Source organism: Diceros bicornis, chromosome 9 (genome assembly GCF_020826845.1).
Source record: "Diceros bicornis minor isolate mBicDic1 chromosome 9, mDicBic1.mat.cur, whole genome shotgun sequence".
Classification (NCBI taxonomy): domain Eukaryota; kingdom Metazoa; phylum Chordata; class Mammalia; order Perissodactyla; family Rhinocerotidae; genus Diceros; species Diceros bicornis.
This window is the reverse complement of record NC_080748.1, coordinates 27,522,837-27,545,748: the sequence shown is the minus strand read 5'-3', so window position 1 is coordinate 27,545,748 and position 22,912 is coordinate 27,522,837. Positions and strand designations below refer to the sequence as shown.

The window sequence follows — 22,912 nt, the reverse complement described above, 5'->3', positions numbered from 1 at the left end:
CCTCAAAAAAAAACCTGTGACACATTGTGATAGAGAGTTTACAAAGAGCTGGGGAAATACTGAAAATGATGATTAAACAGAAGGTAGTGATGAAATGTGCACTGGGCCATCAGACACGGTTTCTCCCAGGGTACATGTTTGGAGTTGGGTTTTTGGGTGCATGTATGTATGTGTGTGTGTGTACTCTGAATACGTAAAGAGCCCTTTTCCCACAAGGAACTAATCATTCTAAAGACTTGGGATAAACAAGCTTACTTCTTTTGCCTAATTCCCTTCTTTTTGTATTATTTTTTAAAAGCTGGTTGTTCTGTCTTAGTTTAAATATAAACAGAATACTGTTTTGATGTCTTCAGATTGCTATTTCTTTACCTTTGGCAGTTTCAGGCAGATGAGATAGAACTTTCCAGAGCCAGATTTTCTGGAGAAGAGAGGAGACAACAGAAAGGATAGAGAAGAGCTAATGGAGACAGAAGGACAAGGATACACAGAAAAGGTTTGCAGGCAGAAAGTGAAAGGAGAGGTGCAGGTAGGGTGACCAACTCATCTCAGGAAGGCCCTCAGTCCCTGGGAAACTGGGATGGTTGGTCACTCTAGAATAGAGACCAAGAGGTGGAAGAGTGAGGAGTTAGCAGAGTGGGGATGTGGAGAGGCGCCCACAGACCCAGAGACACTCTCTGCATTTGGAGGGGGAGTTGTGTTGATTATGCCTCTGGATCCCCCTTATTGAGGAGGTGCTCACCCACTCACTGAGGCTGCCCAAGGCATTTAAACGGCCAAAGCTCTGTTGCCACTGCTTTGTCAGAGCCCTGGTTGGCATCATTAAGCTTCCCTGAGATGGACTGTGAGGCACAAGGCAATTCTCTAGGGTCTTGGCCATTGCCAGCAGGTTGGGTCTTGGTTATGGAGTCTCCCCAGCCTTGCTGACCAGGGCTGTGGCTGTGGTGGTGGTGCAGCAGCACTGCAGCCTAGAACCTCCTTGGCCACAGCGGCCCACAAAGTGGTGGCAACAGCAGCACAAACCTTGATAGGAACACAGGGTACAAGGAAAGGGGAGCCACTGGCTGGCTGTCCTAGTCACAGGAGAACCTGGGAGTCGAGCTTGCGGGTTGTTGACACATCTGTAACTTCATAAGTGTTTGAAACTAAGCATGTGCTCCTAGTTCTGCCTTTTGATTGAGTCAATGTCAATCTCCTCATTGCAATATTATACTATAGTTCTGCAAGATGTTACCATTGGGGAAACTGGATAAAGTATATGTGGGATCTCTCTGTATTCTCTCTCTGCAAGTGCATCTACAATTATCTCAAAAGAAAAAGTTTAATTTTAAAAATGGGCAAAAGATCTGAACACATTTACTAGTAGATGATATATAGAGGGCAGATAAACATATGAAAAGATCACTAGACATTATGGGAATGCAGTTGAAACTACAATGAATTCTAGTCATACACATTTATTAGAATGACTAAAACAAAATAACAAAAAAATAACAATACTAAGTGTTATAGACTGAATGTCTGCATGCCCCGCAAATGGATCTGTTAAAGCCCTAACCCCAATGTGATGGTATTTAGAGGTGGGGGCCTTCGGGAGTTAATTAAGTTTAGATGAGGTCATGAGGTGGGGCACCCATGATGGGATCAGTATCCTTATAAGAGGAAGAGAGACTAGGGCTCTCACTCGGGCACATGAGGACACAGCAAGTAGGCAGTGGTCTACAAGGCAGGAAGAGGGCTCTCACCAGAACTGACCATGCTGGCACCCTGATCTTGGACTTCCCAGCCTCCTGAACATGAGAAATAAATGTCTGTTGTTGAAGTTACCCAGTCTATGATATTTTTCTTATAGCAGCCCGAGCAGACTGAGACACTAAGTACTAGCGAGGATGTGAAGCAACTGGAACTCACAAGTATTGCTGGTGGGAAACGAAAATGGGAGAGCTACTTGGAAAATAGTTTGGCAGTTTGTACTCTAGTTAAAGAATCCCACTCCTAGGCATTTACCCAGGATAAATAAAAACATACGCCCACACAAAGACTTGTAAGCAAATACTCATAGCAGCATTATTTATAACAGTCAAAAACTAGAATCAACCCAAACGTTCATTAACTGGCAAATGGATAAATAAATTGAGATATATCCATAGTGGGATACTATTCAGTACATTATGCTAAATAAAAGCTACATACTGTACAATTTCATTTATATGAAATTCTAGAAACAGTAAAACTTTAACGACAAGAAAGCAGATCTGGGGGCCGGCCCGGTGGTGCAGCGGTTAAGTGCGCGTGCTCCGCTTTGGTGGCCCAGGGTTCGCAGGTTCAGATCCCAGGCGTGCACCGACGCACCACTTGTTAAGCCATGCTGTGGCGCCGTCCCATATAAAGTAGACGGAAGATGGGCACGGATGTTAGCCCAGGGCCGATCTTCCTCAAGGAAAAAAGGGGAGGATTGGCATTGGATGTTAGCTCAGGGCTAGGCTTCCTCACAAAAAAAGGAAAAAAAAAAAAAAAAAAGAAAGCAGATCTGTGTTTCCTGGGGCCAGAGGTTAGGGATGGGATCATCTGCAAAGAGGCATGAGAAAACTTTTTAAAAAGTGGTGGAAATGTTCTATAGTGACTGTGATGGTGGTGAGACAACTTGATACAATCACTAAAATTCATCAAACTGTACACATAATGGGTGAATTTTATTGTTTGTAAACTATAACTCAATAAAGCTGGAGTGGGGAAAAATTTAGAAAAGTGGCTGGTTACTACATAAATATAGATATATCCCAATAGCTTTCACTTACAGCAATGATAATCAGTTAGAATACAAAGGAAAAATATACAAAGTAGCAATAAAAATATAAAATATTTAGAAGTAAATTTTAAGAGACTATAACAAAAGATTTAAACAAATTGAGGGCCAGCTCCACGGCTTAGCGGTTAGGTGCGCTCACTCCGCTGCTGCCGGCCCAGGTTCAGATCCTGGGTGCGCACCGACACGCCGCTTCTCCGGCCATGCTGACGCCGCATCCCACATGCAGTGGCTGGAAGGATGTGCAACTATGACATACAACTATCTACTGGGGCTTTGGGGGGAAAAAATAAATAAATAAAAATCTTTAAACAAATTGAGATCCACTCAGTTCTTGGAAGACTCAGGATTGTAAAGATATCATTTAATCTCTAATTAATCTATAAATTTAAGAAAATCCCCAATCAAAATACCAAGTTTTAGAACTTGGCAAAGTGACTCATACGTTCACGTGGAAGGATATATAATAAATCTTAAAGTGTTTGAAAAACAGTGGTAAGAAGTTTGCTTTATCAGATATTAAAATACATTACAATGTTAAAATAATAAAAAACAGTGTGGACAGAACTGAAACCAAAAGATTCATAAAACAGAACCAAATTTTAAAAAATCCCCAAAGATATCTATGAATATAAAAGATTTTTGTATGTGATAGAGGTGAAACTTCAAACAAGTGGAGAAAGAAAGGATTAGTCAACAAATGGACTTGAGACACTTTCTTGGCCAAAAAAAAAGGTGCATAATAAAATACGGGTGAAATGATTTGTCCTAACATATGAATACCTCTTTCAGATCAATCAGGACAAGATGAACAGCCCCATAGAAAAACAGGCTATAGGAGATGAACCCCAGGACCCAAGCCCTAGATTCCTGTCCCAAAGCCTAGCACAGAAACAGCAGAGCTGCCCTCCTTCAAGAAAACGTGAGACTTAGTCACTGAAGGTATCAGCTCAACTAGGATGGAGCAAAGACGAGATACTCCTTTTTTCTGGAAATCTTGTCAGTCTCCTGAGTTCTCATAAGACCCTACAAAAGAGAGAAGACCCTAATAACTGAGGTTGAATTTCCCACTCCCAGGCAGGATAGGAACTTATCAATTTAATTTATTTTGATTTTTTTCCAGCTTTGTTAAGGTATAATTGACAAAAAAAAAAATTGCAAGATATTTAAAGTGTACAACATGATGATGTGATATAAATTGTGAAAGGATTCCCATAATCAAGTTAATTAACACATCCATCACCTCACGCACTTACCTTTTTTTATTTTGATAAATAAGAAAGAAGAGCTATTTCTCATATGACACATCTTGTGGTAGGAAAACTCAGATCTCCTTAGACATACTTTTTGACCCAGAATCTCAGTTTTCAAATTTGTCCTACAGAAGTAAAGATATCCGTTCAAGGATGTTTATTGTAGTTTTTTGTTTGTTTTTAGTGGCAAAAAAAATTAGAAATAACTTGAAGTTGCAAGGTTGGTTCAATTATGGTATATCCATGTGATGGGATAGTACACAACTATTAAGAAAACGGATATCCTGGCCTGGGTCCCCCAGAAAGTGTTATCCTATGTTCTACCACTTTTATGGGGATTGCTTCCCAGGGAGGAAGGAGGCGGAAACGGGAGATGAGACAGAGGAGGAGGATGAATCAGAGATGAGGCTGCATTGCTGAGTTTAGTAACTTAGTAGCACTACTTAGTAACAAGCTAACTATGTCTCAATCTTCAGTTGCTCCAGAGATAGTATGAAATACTGCTTATCTGGGGAGTCCATCTTTGGAGGGGAGGGAGGAAGAATTTATCCTGTGGCTCCCAAATACCAATGTCAAAGGTTCATCCTGGGGGCAGGTATGGGAGCTGAGTCAGTCCCAAGGATCTCACACCTGAGTGGCACCCAAGAGGCCTGGGGCAGGACGTGAGAGCTCTCTGGTTGGGCCTGAATGGAGTTGGAGCTGGTCGCCGTAGTGGTGGCTGGAGCAGAGCATATCATCAAGGGCCAGATGAGGCCAAGAGAGGGTGCACAAGAGGTATCTGATACAACAATGATAACTGGCACTGGACAGGCGTGAGAGGGAAATGTAAATGGGTACCATCTTTCTGGAGTCTTTAAAAACTGGCTTAGAGCTAGCAATTCTACTTTCAGGATTCATCCTGGGTAAATAATTAGACAAGTGCATGAAAACGCACAGAGAGCATTCTATATAACTGCCAGCAACTAGAAAGAACTTGTAAGTCCAACAATTAGGGATTGGTTAAATAAATTACATACAAAGTATAAAGGAATCCTTTGCAATTATTTAAAATTATGTGGTAGTTCAATAGATACAGATATGGATGGTCATTGAACATAGTTAAATGAAAAAAGCAACAAAGAATGAATAGTATCCTTCCATTTTTGTAAAAAGAACTCTGAAAAACATTTATCTGGATATATATTTTCATATAAATTCTGGAAGACTATTCTTTTATTTTTGGTGAGGAAGATTGGCCCTGAGCTAACATCTGTTGCCAATCTTCCTCTTTTTGCTGGAGGAAGATTGTCCCTGAGCTAACATCTGTGCAATCTTCCTCTATTTTGTATGTAGGACACCGCCACAGCATGGCTTGATGAGCTGTGTGTAGGTCCGCACTCAGGATCCAAACCTGTGAACCCCAGGCTGCTGAAGCAGAGTACATGAACTTATCCACTACGCCACCAGGCCAGCCCCTGGAAGACCACTCTTAAGAATACTAACAATAACTAACTCTGGGAAATTTTATCTTTTTCTTCCTTTTAGATATGTAAATATTATACACTTTGCAATGATCATGGGAATATAAAATTTAAACAAATTTTGTTTTAAAAGACTGTCTGACATAGAAAAAGAACTCAGATATTTTATATATCTGAGTAATTTGAGGTTTAAAATGTAAATGACTGATATTACTATAAATTAAAAGGATAGAATCATTCTTCCATTCATTCAATATTAACAAATACTCCAGAGGAACTCCTACAAATCAGGCACCATGTCAGGTACTGGAGACAGAGAAAGACAAATAAAATAGTTACAAATTGTGTTTAGTGTTACAAAGGAAAAAATAAGATACTTCCCTAGAAATAAAATAGTTACAAATTGTGTTTAGTGTTACAAAGGAAAAAAATAATATACTTCCCTAGAATATCTTTTCTATTCCAAAGGAAACAAAATAAATTTTAGCAGCATTAAAATTTTTTAAAGTGGGGCCGGCCCAGTGGCGTAGTGGTTAAGTTTGCGCACTCCACTTCAGTGGCCTGTGGTTCGAAGGTTCAGATTCCCGGCGTGGACCTACACACAACTTATCAAACAATGCTATGGTGGCGTCCCATATAAAATAGAGGAAGATGGGCATGGATGTTAGCTCAGGGCCAATCTTCCTCAGCAAAAAGAGGAGGATTGGCAACAGATGTTAGCTCAGGGCTAATCTTCCTCACCAAAAAAAAAAATTTTTTTTTAAAGTATTTACATACTTTTTCCTTATACAAAAGATTTTAGGTCAATATCAACAAAAACATTCAACTAAATGGTAAAATATACATAAGAATTTTTAAATATTAGTTATGAAAAATATAAACATGAATAAGAATCCAGATCAGTAAGAACATATATATGTAGAACATCTTCTGTTATTATAGAGCTTAATATGGTTCTGAGCTCCCAAGAAGTCAAAGCAAAAAGGGAGAAACATTTATATTGTTCTTGCTAGCAGAGAGAAACAGACAAACCTAATTTTTTAGGAGAAACTAAGCTTCTCCTAGCACTTAAATGCAAAAGAAATTTCTCATATGGGTTTCACATTGAGAGTGACATTAGTAACTATTATTCTCCATATGAAACAATAAAAGAAAAACTCTCTGCTATTCCATAAGCTCTGGGAGGACAAGGGCCATCCATTTTGTCTGTGTCTAGCATAACATCTGGCACCCAGGTAGGCACTCAAATATTTGTGGAAATGAGGAACAACAGAAAAGCATGTCATTCTGAGATGTGGCTACATAGACAGCTGTCCCTACTGCTAGGTGACATGTCTTATTCATGACGTTAGAAAACAGACTGAATTTTGGTCTGCAGAAGTACAAGGGCTGTCCAGTAATACCCTAAAAAATGCACAGTGGGTCATTATGGGTGCTATTCCTTGGACTTCCAATTTGGCACCATTTCTAAGCTTGTATTAGAGTTCTCCAGAGAAACAGATATATTTATATATCTGTACCTACATATATGTATTTATATAGATACATGTATATCTATTAATATCTACCCATCTATCAAGAGATTTATCATAAGGAATTGGCTTATGTGATTATGGAGGCTGACAAGTCCCATGATCTGCAGGGTGAGTCGGTAAGCTAGAGACCCAGGAGACCCAATGGTGTAGTTCCAGCCCCAGTCCAGAGGCCTGAGAACCACAAGAACCAATGGTATAGTTTTAGTCTAAAGGCCAGCAGGCTAAGACCCAGGAAAAGCCATTGCTTCAGTTCAGGTCTGAAGGCAGGAAAAAGCCAATGTCCTAATTTGAAGGTAGTCAGGCAGGAGGAATTCTCATTGACTAAGGGATGGTCAGCCTTTTTGTTCTATTCAGGCCTTCCACTGATAGGATGAGGCCCACCCACATCAGGGAGAGCAATCTGCTTTACTCAGTCTACCAATTTAAATGTTAATCTCCCAAAAACACCCTCACAGAAACACTCAGAATAGTGTTTGACCAGACATCTGGGCATCCCCTGGCCCAGTCAAGTTGACACACAAAATTAACCATCACACAGCTTTACCATTAACATACAGCTAGACCAACTGCGATTCACCAGGTCTGCCAAAGAGCATGAGGACTATAAATTCATTTACCAGAGAGGATATCTATCTCAGAGCAAAACAGACGAAGACAGCAATGCCAAAAAAGGAAAGGGGAAACAGGAGACAGCAATAGACTGTGAATTAAGAGGCAACTTCAGACCTAATGATAAAGCAAGTAGGAAGAGGAAGAAATTTTTAGTAAGTTCCAAGATTGGAGGCTGAAGTATTGTAGTGGAAGGGGGGGAACACATGGTGACATTAAACAGAAAAAGGTAATGCCCCAAATACACAAATTAATAAGGACTTAAGTAGCCACTGGGCCTCAGGATTTCTTAAAAAAAGACAACCCCTGGGTGTTAGTGCAGAATGAACAGAGAGACAACTGAAGCCCAGGTTTTCCACAACTGTCCTTCACGCTGAAGGACAAGCCTGAGCCGAGCTCCACAGTGACAAAATTGGGAGTGACGAGTCAGAGTGTTTTGATCAGAGGACAAGTGGTAGATTCAGCTCTGCCGGAGGTTAATTCACGCGGTCGGGCACAGCACCAGACAGCCTGTGCTGCCCAGCACACTTCTCTGTACCTTCTCTCTTCCCTGGATCACGCTGTTTCTCACAGATGCACTTAGACCTTCCCATCTTCAACAGAACCCAAAGTCCCTTGCCTGCCCCTGTGATGTCTCTGGAGCTCCCTCCCTCCACTCTCCTTCCTCCTACCACCAACTCTCCTGAAGGTCTTGCATACGCTGCCTCCAGGTCTTCCCTACCCCACCTGCTAAGCCCTTGCCTTCAGCATCTGGTGCCTCTGTTCAGACAATACCTCTCTACCGAGGACTTCCTGATTGCTGGACCCAGAGGCTCCAGCTCAGCCCTCACCTCTTTTTTTTTTTTAATGGTCCTGCCGTAATTAACCGGGATCTTGAAATTCCCTCCCTTGGGTCCCAGGACCCAGCACTATCCTGGTTCTTGGTCTTGCCCACTTTCTCCTCTTCCTGACTGTTCAATATACACATTTTAAAAGATTCTGCTCTCATTCCTCAGCGTTTTCACCTTTCCATTCTCTCTTGCTCAGAAAAATCACTCATCCCTAGGGCTCCCCGTCTCCTCCAACGTGGTAAAGAACTTCCAACTGTCTTTATTCTGCCCTGACCGTCTCTGCAACTTGCCTTACATTTCAATTGCCTTCTCGCCATTTCCTCTCAACTACACACCAGAACCCCAGATTCACAGCTCTAAAATCTCACTTTCCTGTTTTTGTCAACATTATCACCATCACCCACGTCAGCCAGTTTCTAAACCCCAAGACCATCTCCACCCCCAGTCAAGCGGTCACTCTGACCTACAAAATTCTTCCCTGGAAAGTCTCTCGTACTTAGCTTTCCTCCCATTTTAACCTCCAGCATCACTTAACTCAGCTCTTTTTCAGCTCACTCCTAAAATACTGCAACTGCTTTTAGCTGATCATCTTGCCCCTTAACGATCCTTTCCAATCCACCTTGCACCATGCTGGGAGAGAATGCTCCATGAATATCTCATATTCCTGCACTGTCTGGGGTCTCCCAGTACAGGCATTTACACCAACTTAAGAATATTTATATACAGAGACATTCAGGGGAGTAAAGCTTAGAGGTCTCTCCCTCCTGAGATGTTCCAGGGGAGTAAAGATAAAGACCTTGCCTCCTCGCCCCCCCCCCCCCGAGATTTGTTTACATTCCTGAGTAAAGATAAGGTCATCATATAAGATGGGAGCCTAATTTGGGGTTCCTCTCCTATAATGCCCCCACTGCATGTGCAGGTACCCTCTGGCCCTCACTGCATTGCCCTGTGGGGCTTGGGGAATCAACCAGGCTAACTTGTTAACTTGTAAGGAGGGTAAAATCTCAGACCCTTCACAGTTTCTGACTTGACGCACCACCGCCAAATTATCTTTCGAAAGACCTGCTTTGGCCATGCTACTTCCTTGCCTGAAATCCTTCAATGGCTTCCTACTACAGAAGCAAACTCAAAGTCTTTTCATTCAAACTCCCTTTCCAGCCTGTCCCCCCACTTCTTCCCTAGGTCACTCTGTGCTCTAGTCAATATGGACTTCAAGACGGTTTCCAAACATCGGCAAACACATTCTGCCTCCATGCTCTGGCCGTGCAGAATGCTATACTTAGATCGCAGACAGGGGAACACCCATGAAGCACCAGTGCACTGAACGCCCATAGCAACCTCTGAGGAATGGTGAGTCAAACCACTGATTTCTTGATGGATGTTGCCATGGCTCCTACCCAATGCACTGCTGGGAAATCAGCCTGCCCTTCAACCCAGCCATGACCAACTGAACTGAAGCCCAGTGCTGCAGCCCAGTAACCACATTCTGGTTGAACATCAGGATGCTGAACCACCGCTGGGGATGCTTGGCCTGAAACGCTGTCCAACAGGAGAGCTCTGCATTTGATGGCAGCCCACAAATCCAAACATCTCCTCCCATTTGAGAAGTAAAGTTTAAAGGGGTAATGAGTGGCACCTCAGGTTCCAGTGTGAACAAGTGAGCTGTGGTTTCAGTTCTCTATGAGGCTTTACCATTCCAGTCTTAGCTCATGCCACGTTTCTGGATACTCTTGCAATAAACTCCCAACCAAAGATAATACGGGTATGCATTTTTCTTGCAGGCCTCAACCGCTTAATTCAAGTGCTCTCCTCATCGATCTCTAAATGTGTGCAAAGATGCTGGCTGAAGCATTGTGTATAAGTAGCAAAATAAAAACAGGCCCATTAATATGGGCTGGTTAAATATACATATTTCATCATCACTTGTAAGATACATCCCAATTTCAGATAAAATATCAATAAAATGGTCCACAGTGGTTACAGCATTGTGTTCAAATGCATGGAAAAATGTATATTTTACAGTTGAAGAACTAACGTATGGTGCATTCATACAGTGCAACATTTCGCAGCTGGGCCAGGTAAACGGCACAGGATGGGGTTGTGTGGAGGACATTTCTTTCAGAACGGGGGGTGGGGGGGAGGGTGGGGGGGGGGTGGGGAGCAGAGCAATGATGCCACACATTGGGCTACCCCTCCAGGTGCCATAAATGGAGATGTGTGTGGTACTACCTGTAACAGCCCATGCTTGAAAAGTATACTTAATTTTAAACTAGGTGGTGGACATACGGTTACACGTTTTAGTATTTTTATACCTTTTTTAATGTCTAAAATTATAATACATTTTTCTTTAAGCAGGCCTTGCAGCCTGTTTTGCTGCCCCTGTTTTTTGGGCGACCTTGTTCACTGATAACTTAAAGATCAATTCTATAAATACAGGAGTTGGAAGAAATACTCACTGTCTCTTATCTCCACGTGTGATTAGGAAAGAGGGAATTTCCTCATTCCAGCAACATCTGTGTGTGTGCACATATCCAAGTGATAAACACTTACAGACCTAGATGATTATTGAAAACTTTGCTTTCTACTTCTGTCTCAATACTATAGACTTTGGCTTCACATTAGTCACAGGTTGGCCTAGATTTAAGCAAGGTCAAAGTTACAAAAGAGATATTTTGTCATAGTTTTAAAAAAACTTTTAGAAAAAGTGTGTATGGGGGAGAGGTTGGGGGGGCGGCAAATCAATAGAATTCCTTTAAATACAACCCTCCTGGCTATTTATAAAGTGGCTTGAATTTTTAGGGACACGTTTGATAAAGCTTGGCGTGGTATAAAGAAGCCAGAATAAACTAACTCCATCATGCCAGTTGTGCGGTACAGTCAAGTCTCCTAACTTTGCAGGGCCTCTCTTCTCCTCTGTCAAATAGGCACAACAGCTAGCTTATACGACGTCGTAACGACCAGACGTTTTAAACACATACTGTGCCTGGCACACAGCAGTCACTCAATAAATGGTGATTACTGTTAAGGCACGCGGGTCCCTTTGTTTCGGTGCAGGCCCTCCGACTCCGGCCTCCGCCCCTCCGCCCGGCCCGCATCACCTCTCCCTGCTCCCTCGGGGGCACTCAATTATTTTCGGTTCAACATTTACGTGCAGGTTACAAAGTCAAGTAAGCCAAGGCCTTTGAGTAGCTTACAATCAAACTAACATAACAAGGCACAGAAATAACAATTTTCAGGGGTTTTGTTTTATTTTTATTTGGTAGGGGAATTGGCACCACTAGGAAAGCAGCGCTCTCTTTCTACAGACTCGGGCCCTCTGAGAGGCGCAGCGTCTGGCCACAGGCCGCCAGCGCCACGGGCTCCAGGTACCTCCCGGGCTCCCGCCATAGGGGATGGGGCGGCCAACTCGTCCCCGTCCTCTCCAGGACACTCCCTGGGGAGGGAGCGGGAAGGACCCCGCGGGAGGCGGCGTCCGCCCGCGTCCTGGGGCCCGAGGCGACGGCACTTACCAGCGCGAAGTGCACCAGGGCGTCGTAGCAGAGCCAGGCGAGCGCCCCGCGGTCCGCCGGCCCCCGGCCGCGGCCCAGGCGCAGGCCCAGCGCGCAGCCCGCGCCCAGCAGCGCGGCGCAGAGCAGCAGCGCGCCGCCCGCCGCCGGCCCCAGCTCCCGCCCCGCGCCCATGCCGCCTGCTCCCGCGCGCCGGCCGGCCCCGCGAGCCGGAGGGGAGAGCCCGCGGGGGGGAGGCGGGGCGGCGCGGGGCGCCGGGGAGGGGCGGGGCCGGAGAGCGGCCTCCCCTCGCGCCTCGCCTCCTCGCCTCCTCGCCAGCCCCCGAGCCCGGCGGTTTTCTGAGCAGTCGGGATTGTGCTCACCAACTCGCTTAACTTCCTGGAGCAGACCTGTTCCCAGACCACGCCCAAAGGGCTGGTAATAGGGCCACACCTTCTGATGAGGCTTGATTTTTAACAAGGTTCTAAACCTTAAGCCACCAAGTGAAGCCCAAATGGTAGAAATTTTGCCAATAGCCTGGGGAGAATTTTAGGGACAAAAGGTTCTAATCAGTCCCTTTCTAGTCTTGCAGGAGAGGTGAGGGCCAAGGGTGTTTTCAGCCACTAGCAGGTTTTTTAAAGCCCTGTGGCTTACTCTGACCCTATTTCTTAAAAATCCAGAAAAGCGGCAAAAGTATGGGGGAGAGGAGCAATAAGAAGTCATATTGGCTGGGCACTAGATGCTTTCACCTACGTTATCTTATCCAACTTCACAACAACCCTAGCAGGTTGCTATGTGTTTTTCTATTTTACAAATGTGAAAACAGGCTCAGACAGATCTAGTAACTTGCCCAAGGACTCTCAGTGACTGGGGTCAGGCCAGAACCCATGACCGGGTGTCCCTAAGGCCTTTGCTTCTTGACCCTGAACCCTGACGTCTTAATAGGCACCCTGCTCTCCTTTAATGAAGTGCCACTCTATCCCGACCACGTTAACCTTGCTAGCATCTTTTTGTTTATTTGCTTTTAACCTTCTCCTCCTCTCCCTTCCTTAGGCCTCTGTTACTTAGAGACCTAGCACTAGAGAAAGGAATCAGAGTTAAAAAAGATTGTAACCCTTATTGACCAAGCCTGTGTTTTCAATTTGGTAGCCAGATAAAATACAGGATGTCCAGATAAATGTGAATTTCAGATCAAACACGAATTATTTAAATATATACTTATACTAAAGTATCACTAGGGTACTTATGCTAAAAAATTATTCATTGTTTTAAATGTGGTCTATACATGCAATGGAATATTATTCAGCCATAAAAAGGAAGGAGATCCTGTCATATACTACAACATGGATGAACCCTGAAGACATTATGCTAAGTGAAATAAGCTAGTCACAAAAAGACAAATACTGCATGATTCCACTTAGACAAGATATCTAAAGTAGTCATATTCCTAGAGACAGAAAATAAAATGGTGGTTGCCAGGGGCTGGGAGGAGGAAGAAAAGGGGAGTTGTTTAATGGCTACAGAATTTCAATTTTGTAAGATTAAAAAGTCCTGGAGTATGGTTGCACAACAATGTGAATATACTTAACACTACTGAACTATACACTTAAAAATGGTAAATTTTATGTTGTGTGTATTTTACCACAATTAAAAAAATGACTTCTGAAAAACCTTCTCCCCTAGTTACTCCCTATATCATTTTTTATATAGCAGTAACAACAGATGAAATGATCTTATTTATTTACACAGTTATCACTAGTCTCTTGCCAGACTAGAATATAAGCTCCACAAGGCCGGGTGTTGTGTCTGGCTTGTTTGCTGCTGTGTCCCTGGCACCTGTTACAGAGTTTGGCATATACTAGTTGCTCAATTAAATAAGTGCTGACTGAAGGAGTATGGCCAATCCTGCCAGCTATGCTTTGGATTCTCTCCTGTAACTTAGAAAATTGATGATCACTCTTCTCTTGTATATTGAACGTCTTTCTCAATTGGATTTCTCCCACCAATTTCCCCACATACCCTCCCTCCCCTCCTCCCCTTCAAAGCAACATGAAAACCTATAAAACTGATTAGATTCACTGTCTTCATATTCTGCCCCTGCTCCTCAGTCCTTCCTATTCTATTTCCGCCTTCATTACTGCAGTGATACAGCTCTCACTGAGGTGACTGGTGACCTTCACATCACTAACCTGAAGGACGTTTCCTGTCCTTACCTCACTTGACCTCTCAACACCATCACTGGGCACTGAAATCTCTTTTCCTTTGGTTTTCCGAGACAACACACCGAGTTTTCGTCCTACCTCCCTAGCCATACCTTCTACTCCTTTGCAAGTTCATTCTCTACTGCATGTCCATTGAATGTTGGAACTCCACAACACTCAGTCCTAAGCCCTGTCTTATTCCAAATACTGGACCAAGGCAGTCTCATCCTGCTTTAATAACCCCCTGCTTTAATAACCACTAAAATAGGCAGAGGATTCGTCTCTAGCCCAGCCCTCTCCTCTGGGCTCCAGACCAGTATTTCCAACTACCCTACTTGACAGCCATTTGGATTTCTCAACTCAACACAACCCAAACTGAACTCATCACCTTCTACTCCCTATGTCTGAGTCTCTTCCAGTGTCCCCTATCACGTTACTTCCATCATCAGTTACTACAATCTAGAAACCTAGAAATCATCCTCGATACTTCCCTCTCCCGAAACTCCAGATCTAAGGCATCACCAACTCCTGTGTATTTTAGCTGCCAAGTATCTTTTGATCCCATCCACTTCATGGACCACCCTGTTCACCACCTCTTGCCTCAGTGCTTCACTCTCACTAATGTGACCTCTACACATCACTAAACCCAAAGTACATTTCCTGTCCCTACCTTACCAGCCAGTGATTGTTTTTAGACTCAATTCTTCTATCATCCCTCTTGCTGAAGGACAGTGATTTACCAGTGCTCATAGAATACTAAAATCCTTTACAGGACTTACCAGGCTGTGGGTCTGGCCCCTACCTGTCTTAACTTCAGCCCCTCCCCTGCCCCTAGTAATCCTTCTCCCCATTATCATCTTTGCTCTGGTTATACTTGCTTTCTTTCACTCCCTTGAACTGCCCTTGGTGCTTCCTATATGGCCTTTGTACGCACTGTTTCCTCCGCCAGAAAGCGTTTCCAGTGAATCTGCCCAGCTAACGCCTGCTTTGTCTTCACCACCATCAGCTGTCTAATTTTGGAAAACTTAGCTTCTCTGCCTGATAACAGACCCTTCTTCAGAGTTGTTGAGAGGACTGAGTTGGTACTTCTCAAGTGCCCAGATCAGTGGCTGGCACTTAGTAAGGGCTCACTGCCAGCCCGATTATCACCTTCCTAACTAGGCCAATTTCCTCCATGAATTATCATTGTATACCTTTTTTTCCTAACATTTGTCATAACTTTTCTTTTACTTTTATTCTTCTGGGGGTGTGTATCTGTGTGTGTGCGCGCGTGCGTGTGCATAAGTATCCTGTGCCCTAGCACAGTACCTGGCATGGGACAGGGCGCTCAAGAAGTACATTTGACTGTTTCTGAAGGGCAAAATTCTTATTTATAAAAGACTGAAGACATGAAAAGGATACATATAGATAATAGAATCTGATCTTATTATGAGGAAAACTGTGCTGAAATCAATAATATGACATTTATAAATTCTTATATTTAGGTTTGAAAGTGTCAATGCCCAACTACTGGGTCAAAGAGAGCTGACGACAAAGGGAGCTGAGGCTGTGACTTGATCAGAAATCTAATTATGATGAAGCTGGTAAAATAACTGAAACACTCTCCTCCACATTAGTAGAATTAAGTGTCCTGATAACTGAATGTGCCCATTCCATCATACCCAGAAACTAGTCACACCACACTCTATTCTTGGGGTCCTTGAAATGCATGAAGCCGACAGGAGCCAGGTCCAGGAACGACTTTATAGTCAGGATGGCTGAAATGCATGGAGTGTTCAGTTTGAGGAAGGATGCTGATAAAAATGGATCTGTCTCTTCTGTTATCTGGGAATAACAAAAAGTCTACTCTGAATTAAGAATAGTAATTTATAATGATGGTCCTTTAAGAGCAGTGACTTTTGTTCAATATTAAGAAAAGACCTGGTAACAACTAAAGCTATTCAACAAAGTAGAACAGGCTCACTTGGAGTGAGTGCCTCATCATTTGCTTCTCAAACTCTTCTGACTCCTACTCCTGCCGGAATGTTTCCATAAAATGGCCCGACTCAAAAGTCTGATTTTAATTTTGAAACCTTAGGCAAAATGTGTCCTTTACTCTGTAACACTTAGCCTTGTATTACCATAAAACTGTTTTACGTCCCATCAAGTAAAACTGCTGTCCTGTGATGATGTACCTTGTTTATCTTGTGGCTTCACACAGTACTTGGCACAAGGCCCCATTTATCTTTGGGTACCACAGTTTGAAAAAAGAGAATTACTCAAAAAGGTGGATTGCAATTTGTTAGGGTAGGGAACAGGGATGTTGTACAGGGAATACATTCTTTATAGCACAGCTCAGCCATAGTTCCTCTGCTTTTAATAATTTTTAATAAACATGTAAGTTTCCTGATGGGGCCAATCTCTCACAATGCTTCACAGAAGTGTTTTTCAAACTATGCTTTGATTTTCTGGTCCAACCCTAGCTTTCCCAGAGAACTTAAAGATCTTCGACTAAAGATGTTTGAAAAACACTGCTACAGGGCAGTGTTGAGAAGACTGTGGGCAATCAAAACATTTGATTGTTTCAGACACCTTGTTTTTTAGCCTCAGAATAAATTTAAGAGGGTAACTAGTTACTCCATATTCCCATTTCCATCCTGTCTTTTGCAATAGGTGGAGCTCAGTACTATCAGGAGTTCCCACAGGTGGGTGATTTGGGAAATGCAGTTAGGTCTAGCTCTGATTTTCCTAAAACTGAGAATGAAGAAGAGGCCCATTTTTGTCTCCTTTCTCTTTTTTATCTTATGAACCTCAGAAAAGCCTGGGACTGTTCATACAACAAAAAAGCATGCTTTAGGCTGTCTCATTTGAGTGGAGAAGTTTTCTACAGGAATTGATTTAGACCAATGGTTCACACCTGGGGCAATTTTGGCCCCCAGGGGACATCTGGCAATGTCTGGAGACATTTTTGGTTGTCATGACTGGGAAGTGGAGAGGTGCTACCCACATCTAGTGGGCAGAGCCTAAGGATGCCACTAAACATCCTACAATGCACAGGACAGCCCCCCACAACAAAGAATTACCCAACCTAAAATGTCAATATTGCAGGGTTTGAGGAACCCTGATTCAGCCCAAAGTTAGTTGAGGAATTTCATGGACCAATAAAGAAGCTAAGGATGTGAATAGGTTGCATCTCACATCCCTCTTCCTAAACACTTTCTCTTGATATAGTACTGAGCCCCATCTATATGTATGTGTGTACATATATGTATATAAGATAGAGCTCCATCTATATATAGTACTTTTTGAGAATCATTCTACCACTGTTTTTCAGCTATCAAATAGAATACAACATATATGGAAAGAGTTCCTTTTAAACCTCAGACAAATGAATGGTGGGTTACACAGAGCACTCCTTGGGTTATATGCCTTAAGACTTATGGCTTAATGTACAGAAATTATACTCCCTTTCTCCAAATAGATTTAATTAAAATTCCCCAGTTCAACTAGGGTTAAAAAAACTCATAACCATCACTGTAAGACAACTGTAACACTCATGAATTTTTACTTGAAATAATTAAATAATTAATCCCCTGAAAAGGACAACCCTTCTGAAGGAAATTATGGCAGTACTATCACATTTATTTAGTTACACACTAACTTCTTTCAAAAATAATCTGAAGTGGTGGTATACAAAAGTGAAAATTTTTGTAAACTCAAAAGTTCGGTTTCTCTTTTGTTCTTTTAATTAATCCCAGATTTCATGTAGCGCCACAACTTCTACCTAACAAGTTAAAACTTTCAGGTTTACTTCAATTACTATCTTCCGTAGTTCTTGTTTTCATGGGTTAGACAGACCTTAAATAAAGTTTGAATTTTTGTTTCATGAAAGTCATAATTACACTATCTTCTCAAATGGTCTTTCCCTAAGTTACGGTAGTTAAACCTGAGACACGCAGAGAGAACACCACGTCATGACAAAGGCAGACACTGAGTGATGCAGCTCCAGGCCGAGGAGGCGGCCAAGGACTGCGGGCAACCAACGGAGGCCAGGAAGAGACAAGGAAGGGTCCTCCCCTCGAGCCCACAGAGGGAGCCGTCACCTTGATGTCAGACTTCTAGTCTTCAGAACTGTGCGACTAGTTTCTATTGTTTTAAGCCACTTGGTCTGTGGTACTTTGTTATGGCAGCTTAGGAAATTAATATAGATTTTGGTTCTTCTTATTTGTCACAAAATACTCTTAAATCTTCCATTGTTATTGGCCATCCTGCTTTGTTATACTGGAATGGATATATTACAATACAATGAAAGAGTAATTCATGATTCTCTATTGTGACTGATGTTTGAAAAATAATTTCAAATTTAAATTTAACCATATAGAAAACAAAAATAGGAAATTAAGATACTTTTAGAAATAAGTTCTTCAGTGTCTTATCATATTTGATAGCAGCTTTTTTTATTGGTTACAAAACCTAAGCCCATATACAAAATTAGGAACACATTTAGATGCCTCTTTTGAAAGAACGTTTTAGTTGTTTTTAACTGAGTTTAAAAAAAATAAAAACAATGCAATTCTTCAACACTGTTTTGAAAACTTAAAAGTGCAGCAATATACTTAGTTTCCTTTATCTACGAAATGGTGCAATTCCAATTCCAAACTGATAAGGTCACAACAAATTGAATCAAGCAAATGCATACATACGTCTGCACTACTTGATGCTAATGTTCACTTATGTTAGTTTGCACTTAAAACACAAGAGGAAATAGGAATCGGCACAGTAGAGGCCCAATTTAATCTCAATGTGTGCAAAATTTAAAAGGTAACTGTCGGTAAGTATGGAGAGTCCAGAAGAAACTAAACTGGAAGGGGTACAGTTCACAATGTCAAGAAGATTTGGACTTGAAGGGTTTCACCGAAGTTTGTGACCTTCATTAGCTTTGACTTTGTTATTCCTACTTTTAGTGAACACCACACAGTTTCAAAAATTTAGACTACAGAGTCTGAATAGGATGCAGTTACCATATGAAGCTTTAACTCAAAATTTGGATAAAGAAAAAAAGGCACAATGAACTTCAACTCAATTTTATGTGCACAAGAGTTGAAAAATCTGAGCCACCTTAAAGAGAAATTGATTCTAAAATTTATAAAACCTATAAATAATCAGAGGCCAAACCACTATATTAAAACAGATTCTCTAGCAAGTAAAAATCTTGCATTTTAAACATACGCTTGTATCCACTTTAGATACAAGACAAAACTCACTCTTTAAAGTGGCTCCACCTTGGCAGATACATATATTTGTAATGAATGCACACCTGCTATGTGTTGTTTATCAGTGAAAACACCCCAGCTGATTCACAAAGCTCTGATGGCATCTGTCTCATCTTCATCACAGTAAATACACCCCCCCATCAGATAACTAAATTAGTTTTGATTTTCTATCCCTTCACATCAATGCATTGGGAGATTATACCCAGTAAACAATAGCAACAAAACCATTTCCATGACAGCACAAATTATTCAGTTTAAAAATTTTCAAATCCATATTCTTTCATTAAGAACTGGGTCAGACAATTTACGAAAAGCAATGACTTTACATAGCAATACCAGATTTTGCAGAATTATTTAAAGATCACTGCAAATCAGGTTTATGTTAAATAACTGCAAATTATTCCTCTACACAGATCCTTGTCTGAATCTTTTATATGTGAATATGCTTTTAGAGTAGGATCTGAATTAACTTTCCCAATACTCAAAAGAATGAAGTTTTATGACACTTCTAAATAGTTGCTGGTTTGTTGCCAACCACATTATCAAAAGCACTGTTACTAAGTAAAAAATATTTTAAGACTAAATTACAGTAAACATGAAAGCTCCACAGTTTAAACCCAATATAAATCAACCATATCCAATTATCAATTTAAAACGAAAAATATTAACTCCTGAAAGCTGAAAGCAAGATTTTCTTTTTTAACATCACCAATGGGTACTGTAGACCTTTGTTTTTCTGTTTTTTGTTTGTTTTGCAGGGACTCTTGCTTTCAACTTAAACAGAAGTTCAAGTCCGTAACAGGTTGCAGCTCAGGTAAAATACCATGCACAGCATTTGATTACTTCAAAACAGCAGGAACACACAGGCTGAAGTGAGTGGTCAAATAGGGCTTGCTGTTCTCAAAAATTAGGTATAATGGCGAAAGCATTACCATCCATAGCTAAAGTTCTTCCTCCAACCCTGGCTTCTGAGGCAGATAATAAACACATCAATTACTGGTAGATGAAGTACAGTTTTTTAAAACTTATCTGTTTAATCAATAACCAAGTTTCTTTTTTTAAGTTACTTTTTTTGTGTGTCAGTTCCACCAATGAAGATCATTTGGCTTGTACTTTAAAATCTATTCTTCCACATAAAGAATATGAAAATATGTTTGTGGAGGACAATGATGGAGGCTCAGATCAGACTGCACCTCTTTAAAGTCGTCCCACGTGTATATGCATCATACCAAAGTGTCTTGATCCACAGCGCACCATTTTCCAAAGGAATATCAAGTGGGCAGCTGACATGCCACCACTATGGAACATTCTAAACCGGAGATTGCAGCTGTCAGCGTGTGGCACCAGGGAACAGGGAAGAATAGGGTAGTTGAGATTGTTAAGGAGAATTCTGAAACAGTTTAGGAAATCATGCATATGCATTTACAGTCCATGTGATAGTGACTTTTGGCAACTGCAAAGTGACTGAGACATGGCTTGCTTTAGAAGCATCAAAATGAAGAGGCATGTGTGTTTTGGAGCCTTTTGTTGTTGTTATTGTTTTTCTTGTCATTTGGTAGCCATCTGTGGTGCTTCATATTGAATGTGGGAAAGATGCTGCACTCAATTGAACTTAAAAATTAAATTCTTTTGTTTGAAGGTTGGCTGTTGGGTCAAAATTGTAAGTACCTCCTTGTGTTGCTTCAGGAATGAGGCTAGGATCTTCATCAATCTATAAAAAGCAAGGAAAAAATCCTTATTATTCTAAGATACTATATATTATGATGTAAGCAGAATTACTTCTTAGGAGAGGATTTTGTATGAATGCCTTAATCACCGAAAAATATTTAAGTAAATCAATAATAATATTACTAAGAAACTTAATGATGTAAAATTGAACACACTTTTAAAAATTGCCCCGTTCTTAAGTTACTGTATCTGTAGGTTTATTTTACTTACCTGAACATACATCATTTCTGTAATTACTACTTCTTCCCATTTAACACATTACAAATGCCAATAAGAACTGTTTTTACAATTTTAGTTTATAATGAAGTTTCAGACATAGTATTTAAGAAAACTGATGGAAAACAATCATTAATTTTTTAAAATTTATAATTTTAAAAATAACTGGAAAAATGCCACCTCAAGAGTATCTGATAGAAATATAGTATAAATTTAAGTCATATAAATGATAAAACGAAAATTCTTAGTAAACTTACATTATGTATAGGGTTCAAGGTACTTGCAGACACACTACACTTTAATATATACTTACATCATCACCAGAGAAATACTGATCTATGATTTCAAATGCTAATTTATATATGTCTTCATTTTCGTGTTGTTGTAAAACTTCGATTTTTTCCAAACCTGATACAAATAAAATAATCAAAATAATTAAGCAGATACTAATAAAAACTGTGCTTGTTTTAATCATAGAAAATCCTAAAGAACTCACAACACCCTCCCATCGCCCCCCAAAGATAACAGGTTAATCTGGAAAATAGAAAAAAATCTGAGCTGCTCTGGTCAGAGGACGAGCATGCCACTAATTTCTTCCTCTTTAGAAGCCCTTGAGTTTAAAAAACACCTAAACACTCCATCTGACAGGTGAGGAAGCTGTGGCACAGAGACGTAAAGGGATTTACCTCAGGTTACGTGGCAAGTTAGTGACAGAACCAGAATCAAGATCTCCCTCAACTGCTTTAGTATAATCATACAGTCTCATATGGTAATTTTTATCTTTCTCTTTGTTTTCCAAAAGTTATTACTTCTATATAACTACAAAAATAAGTTTTCAGAAACTTAATGATTGATATAAATAGAAGATAAAACTAGAATAGGGTGCTTATGTCCTATAGCCACAGTGAATTTGGGAAATAATTTTTCAGAACAGTAACTGTAGAATGCCTTTATTTATATTCCCAATATATTTACTTGATGCATGAGATGTAAAGGTCTATAAATTTAAATCCTTAATAATGAATATTCTTCTTTGAAATGTCTTTTTAGTTAGGTTATTTTGAAATAGTTGCATTTTTTTCTTTATATAGTAATATACAAACCAGAAAAATGGGAAGATAGGTGTCAAAGATAATGGATGTAAAGTGCTTTATAAAATTATAAAATACTAAGCAAATATGTATCCTAATTATAAGTATTACTCCCATAGACAGAAGCAACTATACTGATAAAAAGCTGAAGACTAACAATTCTGTAGCTTAAGCTTTCTGGGTTAAGTTGTTCTGACCCAGATTACAATGCTAATTTCAAATTGTCTTTAAAAGTAAAACATTTTAAAACCAGAATGAGCAGTGAATTAATAGTACGAAGGTCTGGATTTTAATTAAGCTTCTATTACTAACTACTTCTATGACCATGGACAAGCCTCCTTAACATCTCTAGGATAATTTCTTCTTCTTATTAAGAAAATACGTCCAGTCTGAATAGTCTATGATGCCATCACATTTGTTTATCTTAAAAAAATAAACTAGGTAGTATA

The 22,912-nt window shown here is 40.8% G+C and overlaps 2 protein-coding genes across 4 annotated transcripts in view; both read right to left on the bottom strand.

Moving 5' to 3' along the window:
• EBPL (EBP like) overlaps positions 1–12,446 on the bottom strand; it is a 43,205-nt gene extending 30,759 nt beyond the window's left edge. The window contains exon 1 of one of the 2 annotated variants that reach the window (XM_058548128.1): positions 12,000–12,446. In XM_058548128.1, the coding sequence (XP_058404111.1) occupies positions 12,000–12,170 (171 nt within the window). In that variant the 5' untranslated portion in view covers positions 12,171–12,446. The remainder of the gene's footprint in view (positions 1–11,999) is intronic. The other variant, XM_058548127.1, reaches the window with a different exon arrangement.
• A 6,141-nt stretch (positions 12,447–18,587) lies between these two features.
• The window catches only part of KPNA3 (karyopherin subunit alpha 3), an 85,247-nt gene continuing 80,922 nt past the window's right edge, over positions 18,588–22,912 (bottom strand). For both annotated transcript variants that reach the window (XM_058548125.1, XM_058548126.1), the window contains exons 16-17: positions 21,686–21,780; positions 18,588–21,139 (exon numbers count right to left, since the gene is read on the bottom strand). In XM_058548125.1, coding sequence (XP_058404108.1) covers positions 21,041–21,139; positions 21,686–21,780 — 194 coding nt within the window. In that variant the 3' untranslated portion in view covers positions 18,588–21,040. The remainder of the gene's footprint in view (positions 21,140–21,685; positions 21,781–22,912) is intronic.